At 31.7% G+C, this 7,246-nt stretch overlaps 1 protein-coding gene across 2 annotated transcripts; it reads left to right on the top strand.

The window, feature by feature from the left end:
* The first annotated feature begins 448 nt into the window (after nt 1–448).
* On the top strand, nt 449–6,637 carry LOC106422577. Of its 2 annotated transcripts, none has more exons than XM_013863358.3 (7): nt 449–1,013; nt 1,128–1,214; nt 1,492–1,704; nt 1,982–2,146; nt 2,936–2,989; nt 3,073–3,219; nt 6,079–6,637. In XM_013863358.3, the coding sequence occupies exons 1-7, from the start codon at nt 798–800 to the stop codon at nt 6,454–6,456; spliced, it is 1,260 nt and encodes a 419-aa protein (XP_013718812.3). In that variant the 5' UTR covers nt 449–797; the 3' UTR covers nt 6,457–6,637. The 2 variants fall into 2 exon arrangements, with proteins under 2 accessions (XP_013718812.3, XP_048598682.1); XM_048742725.1 differs by having other exon boundaries at nt 861–1,013; nt 1,335–1,704.
* Nucleotides 6,638–7,246: the final 609 nt, after the last annotated feature.

The following is a 7,246-nucleotide window of genomic DNA, read 5'->3' as shown; positions in this document are numbered from 1 at the left end:
AACGTACTTTCCTCGCAAAATCAACGTTTTTTTACGAGGATTATTTTTCCTCGTTAAACTTCCTCGGTAAAGATACGTTTTCTTGTAGTGTTTAGAGTAATTCTAAAATAGATAAATTATAGAGGAGAAAATAGTGCTCAATTGGAAATGATCTAAATAGTTTAGATAAAAAAAAAGTCATGAATAAGATGACAAACAGAGTTTAAACCTTAATTTTTCCAAGTGATAGATCCATGTCCCATCGTCATCATGTGTTGGTAGATAATTATCATTATTAACTTATTACCATTTCGAGTGAAGTAAAGAAGATGCTTAAGTAATATTCAAAAAAAGAAGATGCTTAAGTGAACATGAGGTTATGGGTAAAAAACTTGGGGAAAGGCAAAAAGCAAAAAGGCCCACCCTCTAAGCACTCTCTTTTAAATGGTAATTCGTGCCTGTCAAAGCCTACACTGTCAGAAACACAACCCCAAAGCCACTTAACTTCATATCTTTCTCTCCTTATTAATTTCTTTATTTTAAAGCAAATGCTAGAAATCAGAGAGAAAGTTTGAGATTCTACAAACCCGAAGAAACCCCCTAAAAAAAAGAAGAAATAGCATTTAACCAAAAATAACACTAGTAGTTTTTGTTTGCTTGCTCTCTGTTTTCCTCTGTCTGGACATTGGGATTAAACCAACTTATCATTCTCATTCCTCCTTCTTCTACTTCTTCTTTGTTCTTGTGCAAAAAAACAGGAAAGCACAAGGAGACAAATAGACCAATCCATTACAAAACAGTCCTTACATTCTCTAGTTATGGCTTCTTCTTCTTCATTTTCTTCTTCAACTGTCACATCCAAATTTATTGGGTTTCTTCTTCTTCTTTCTTCTCTTCAACTAGACTTGTCACTTGGGTCGGATCTTCATTATAAGAACCAAACTTCCTTCAGACCCAAGAAAGAGATTCAGAACCTTAGAAGAATAGAAGAATATCTCAAGAGAATCAACAAGCCTTCCATCAAAACAATCCACGTAACCAAACATACCCTTATTATAGAAGCCTATGTTTCTTTTTAAATTTATGAGAACTTGTTTTTGTTATTTAGTCAAAAAAAAAAACTTGTTTTTGTTATTGTGAAACTGTAGAGCCCAGATGGAGATGTAATAGAATGTGTACCGTCACATCTGCAACCAGCATTTGATCATCCCCAGCTAAGAGGGCAGAAACCACTGGTAATTAATTTTCTCTTTCAGTGTACTTGTTTTATAATTTTAGAAAAGAGAAATATTTTTATAAATCCAAAGCGTGTGGTGTAGAGGTATGTTTGAGTGAATAGAGGATTCCACATGTAGGTCAAAGCCAGAAATCAAGTTCCAACGAAATATGAAACTCGTTTTCCTCTTGGCAGCCACATCCACTCTGGGCATTTCAGCTATTAGTTTGAGTTTATACAAAATCTATTTGGTTATTGAAAAAAAAAGTGATTATATATATATGGAAAACATGCAGGATTTGCCAGAGATGCCAAGTATTGCAAATGAAACAACAAATGAAGAAAGTTTTAATCAGTTATGGAGTCAGTCCGGTGAATGTTGTCCAATTGGGTCAATACCGATTCGAAGGACGACGAAGACTGATGTTTTGAGGGCAAGATCAGTTAGACGGTTTGGTCGGAGACTGAAGAAACCAATCAGACGAGACTCCTCCGGAGGCGGTCACGAGGTAACTTATTCTACACCTCTCTTACGAATCCATCATGCGGGAGAATAGTTTTGTATTCTTAATGCTTTTTACTTTTTAACTTTTGTTGGTTCAATAAAGCATTTTATTCTCCAACATGAGATAAAAGCATTCTAAAAATGATTCGTTTGAGAAAAGAAAAAGGTCTTTGAATGTTCAAACTATGTTCTTGATACTGAAAAATAAAATGTAAACCTAAAATTAATTATAAAGGTGTAAGATTTAAAGGTTTTTCATTAATAGTTTAGTTTACATGCAGCACGCAGTCGTGTTTGTTAATGGAGAACAGTACTATGGAGCAAAAGCAAGCATTAACGTGTGGGCGCCACGTGTCACTGATGCTTACGAGTTTAGTTTGTCTCAGATTTGGCTAATCTCTGGCTCATTTGGCCATGACTTAAACACCATTGAAGCTGGTTGGCAGGTACCACTCGTGTTACTATATAAGCATGATTTCTGTTTATTTAAAGAACAAAAAAATTATTGATTTACTAATCTTTAATTAGCTGATTAATATTTCATCACTAAAAGAATCAGCCTAAGTTTCTCTCGGCAAAAAGGCCTCGTTGAGTGATAAGAATCAACCTAGCTATAAAATCTATTTAGATTGTTTATTTACATTTTATATTTTCATTTTTATATATTAAGTGAATACTTTTCAGATAAACTCAAAACTATCATCATATTATACACAACTTTTATATTGCAAAGCGGACGGGATTTAATAGTGTTTTCTATGTTTTGATATTTTACGACATAAGTTCAAAAAGCATAAAAATTAACTCCCGAAACAATCAATTTTTATTAGTTTTTTAATTTTATAAAATCATTTACAATATCTTATTTTTCTCTAAAATAAAGAAATTATAAATAGGTGTGTAATTTACTTCGGTATATGCATTTAAATATTATTTATGTACTTCTTACTTTAAGTAGAGAGAAATGCTATTTACCTTTAAATATAGAAGAAAAAGTAACAATTTATATTTTATAAAAAGAAATATAAGTAGATTATAGTAGATTTGTATCTAAACGTAGCTATAAAAACAAATATAGAGATACGTTAGAAATATTTTAAATGGAGAACCACCCCACTATTCTAGTATACAGTAGTAAGTTGGAAAAGAATGAGGATAAAGAGTGGGTCCAGTAATTAGGTTGGTGATTAGTCCTTATTGATTAGTAATTATAGAGCATTTGAAATCTGTTTCAGGTTAGTCCTGAGCTATACGGAGATAATTATCCAAGATTCTTCACATATTGGACGGTAAAGACGAGTTCTCTATTTTTTATTTATTTATGTATGTTACTATTATAGAAACGAAATTGAATTTAATATTTGAAAAGCAGACAGATGCATACCAAGCGACTGGATGCTACAATTTACTTTGCTCAGGGTTCGTACAAACCAACAATAAAATTGCAATTGGCGCAGCGATTTCCCCAAGGTCCTCTTACAATGGAAGACAGTTTGATCTCGGCTTAATGATTTGGAAGGTCAGTCTTCTTTTCTTCCATTTATTTCCCCACTTCTAAACATATTTTATCTATTCGATTTATTGATAAGGACAAAAAAATTCCTGAAAACTTACAATTTGTGACAATATAATTAATTCCTAAAAGCTTGCAATTTGTCCTTATACATAGTTGATATTGGTCAACCCAAATACAATATTGATCTATTTAATATTCTTTTTCATATCAGTTTTTGATGAAAATTATGGTAGAATCAAGTCATAGTAGTACGTACGCATGTGATGTTTTGAATTAACCAATAACCTTCGATCGACATTTAAATGAATCGGAATGTGTAGTTTAGCGCATTAACAGGTGCCCTGTTCTTCTTTTCTTTCTAGATATTATCAAGAAGTAGAATTTGACGACCCCCTTTTACAATTTAAAATGTTTTCTGTAATTAATACTTCGTTTATGTGTTTGCTTCAAACTTAGGCCATTAAGATAAGTACATAAAAAAGCAGTATGACCGACACACATTAAGTCAATAACGCATAATACGCTACGAATATGTTTGCTAAAAATCCTTAAGTTTAGACCGACACATTAAAAAATAAGCTTATCACACAACTGTTAATTTGAGCCCCTCCAACCATTCTTTCATTGTCTTTTAAAAAATGTTTTGCAGCTACTTTTCTTTATTTCACATTATAAATCTACTTTTTAACACATGACATATATATATATATATAATATACATATGATAGTGTATAGTAATTTGATCCCCTCCAACTATTAATTTGAGCCCCACTAACCATTCTTTCATTGTGTTTTAAAAGTATGTTTTGATGTACTTTTCTTTATTCGTTACATAAATCTACTTTTTAAGACATGACATAGATATAATATACATATGAACAGTATTATACTAAGTGGTAAAATGCGGAACAACCACGGTGTAATTCAAATAGTAAAAAAACATATAGATATATATAGAGATTTTTTTTACTATTAATAACAGTGCAGTGCGGGATAGACCATCACCATTCGGATCCTAATTCTTCCCTAGTGAACAGTGAATGGTCGCTTATATTTGATATCATGTCTACTTACTCTATCTTCCCATCACAATTTTTCTTTGAACATTGCCCATGGAAAAATTGTAAGGATCGGACCATCCGTGACCATGTCCGTTCACTCGGTCCATGAGTCTCATTTCGTGCCAAGAGGATTGTATTTGTTTTTCAGAGGTTCAAAATACTTATTTATTGATCTAGGTTCAAAAGACTTATTTATTGATCTTATCATACCATATGACATTTTCCGTGCTTTAACCTTACTAACTGTTATTGCAAATCATCTTTCGATATGTCACCCATCCTTCTACTATTCAAACTCAAACATAATTAACTATAGAATCTTTTTCTGAATGTGTGACCAAAAAAGTAAATACATTTTAATGATATAGGTAATCTAATCAATTTTCTTTAAGTCTTTCAACATATACCACAAACTGGGATGTACATTTCACTCCTTCTCACAAAACACAACATCTTTGCACTCTAAGAATGTAATCATCTTAGTGTAAGTCCACAAAGACTTGTTTACTAATTAAACCTGCAATTACCACATGACATTTTTTCGTGTTTTGGTTTCATTAATCTGATGTCGCGAATTATTTTCCGATAAATCATTCATCTTTTCACTATGCCAATTCAGGATGCTTAATTTTGAAGTACTTTTTACATGTGCAAACGAAAGAAGTAATTAAATCAGTTCTCTTATGTTTTTCAACATATACAGTATCCTGGAAAGATTCAAAAACTTTATACAAAACTCTCATGGTATCATTGGGGGTGATAAATTTTTTTTGTCGTAGACATAACCCAGGTAAACAAAACGAACGGAATATATTAACCTAAAAATTTACAACTCATCAAACAAATGAAAATGACCCCTTGAAATGCTTAACTTTTACAATGTGTGTGTCACAGTAGTTTCTGTGAAATTTGAATACAAGCAAATCTTTGAATACAAGCAAATCTTTGGGAACAATAAAAAAAAGGAACCAACTTCGAATTTCATAAGTCGGAGTAATAAAAAAAAGGTAACGTCAGTTTTTTTCAAAAAAAACATTGTTAATAAATAAAAAGGCTTGATTTGGTGAGAGCACTAAATTGAGGATATGAAATTGATGACAACTTCATCACATCAACTAAAAACCTATATGGGCAAATGTACGTTGATCTCCCTTAAGTATGAAAAAATATACTTCCTCAGTTTGCCAAAAAATATCACTTTGACATTTTAAACATAAATTAAGAAAATAATTAAAATGTATTAATGTTTTTATTAATTAAATTAATTTAATAGATAGTATTTAAGATAAATAATTTTTTTATAAAATTAAAACATTTGGTAATTAATATTAAATTTAAAGTAAATATAAATTGCATTGAACTATAAAATAACCCTTTTTGTATAAAAAAATGTTAAAATGAACTCTTTGTGAAACAGAGGGAAAGACATAACTTTAAATGGTAACTCAACTAACGATGGTTAAGTAAAAGAATACTTATAATGAAGGTTTTATACATTATTTGCGAAATCGTTCATGTTGGTTTTGAAGACTTAGATTGTTTGCTTGCTTTTTATCTTAAAGACACAACCATTAACTTTTTTAATACCTCGGTTGCTAAGAGTAAACGCAATCACTAAACAAAAACATGATGATAACATGTCAGATGTTGAGTTCACTAATTAAGAAATTATATATATATCCATTCATTAAGGGTTTCATAGTGTTTTGATATTGTTCTCTCATTTATACTATTCTTTATTTTTCTTTCTCTTGGACCTAAACGTGGTGTACCCAATTGTGGTTAATTAAACATAACGCAGGATCCGAAACATGGGCATTGGTGGCTTGAACTAGGAAATGGACTTCTTGTGGGTTACTGGCCAGTCTTTTTATTCAGTCACTTGAGGAGTCATGCAAGTATGGTTCAATTTGGCGGCGAAGTTGTTAACAGCCGGTCAAGCGGCGGTCACACAGGAACACAGATGGGAAGTGGCCATTTCGCAGATGAAGGCTTTGAGAAAGCTGCATACTTCAGGAACTTACAAGTTGTAGACTGGGACAACAATCTCTTGCCTCTGAGCAATCTCCATGTCTTGGCTGATCATCCGGCTTGTTATAACATCAGACAAGGTAAAAACAATGTATGGGGGACTTACTTTTACTACGGAGGTCCTGGTCGGAACCCTCGGTGTCCTTGACTAACCCCAAACGATGAAATGAAATATTTTGTGTGAATTAGTGCTATAATCATGTTATTAAGTTTTTTATTTTCGTCTTATTAGATTGCTTTTTTTTCTTCTTTTGTTCTCTTTTTTTTTTTCTAAGATTGTTTTCAGAAACATTAACAGTATTTTTTATGTGAAAATATATATTTTTCTATTTGGAGAATTTTGTCAACATCAGTTTTAACAGTTTTCTTATCTGGAGAATTTCGGTTTTAAATACCGCTCATATTTACCCGATCGTTTGAAACTTTGTCAACAGGTAGGCATATACCCTGAATCCACAATTCTAATATTGTATATTTATTTAATGGAAATTTGCTAAAACAGAATAAATTGCCATAAATATTTTTGGGTCCATTTAGGACTTTAGATATCCCTGGATTACTTAAAAATTCATATAAAATATTTTAAGAGTCAGAAAATATGAAAAATTATACACAATGTACATAAAAAGAAGCAATTATATGAAACATATTTTCTTTTTTTCAACAAATCGGCTATTCTATTACTCAAACTTGAGGTGGTATAGGTAACCAGACCGGAATAGAACAACCAACAAAACAAATAAAATTATGAAAAGAACGGGCATTCCTAGCTAGCGAATCAGTAATTTCATTTTGCGCCCTTGGGAAGTAGCTGATCTTGAAGTCCGGAAAACACATCTGGAGAACTTGAATGCCCTCTAGCTTAGTTGAGAAGTTTGGCCAAGCTTGTGGGTCCTTTAACATTGCAATCATGTCCTTGCAATCTGTCTCAAATCTCT

Source organism: Brassica napus, chromosome A10 (genome assembly GCF_020379485.1).
Source record: "Brassica napus cultivar Da-Ae chromosome A10, Da-Ae, whole genome shotgun sequence".
In the NCBI taxonomy this organism is placed as follows: Eukaryota; Viridiplantae; Streptophyta; class Magnoliopsida; order Brassicales; family Brassicaceae; genus Brassica; species Brassica napus.
Note: the sequence above shows the minus strand (reverse complement) of the source record. Positions and strands in the feature narration are given on the sequence as shown.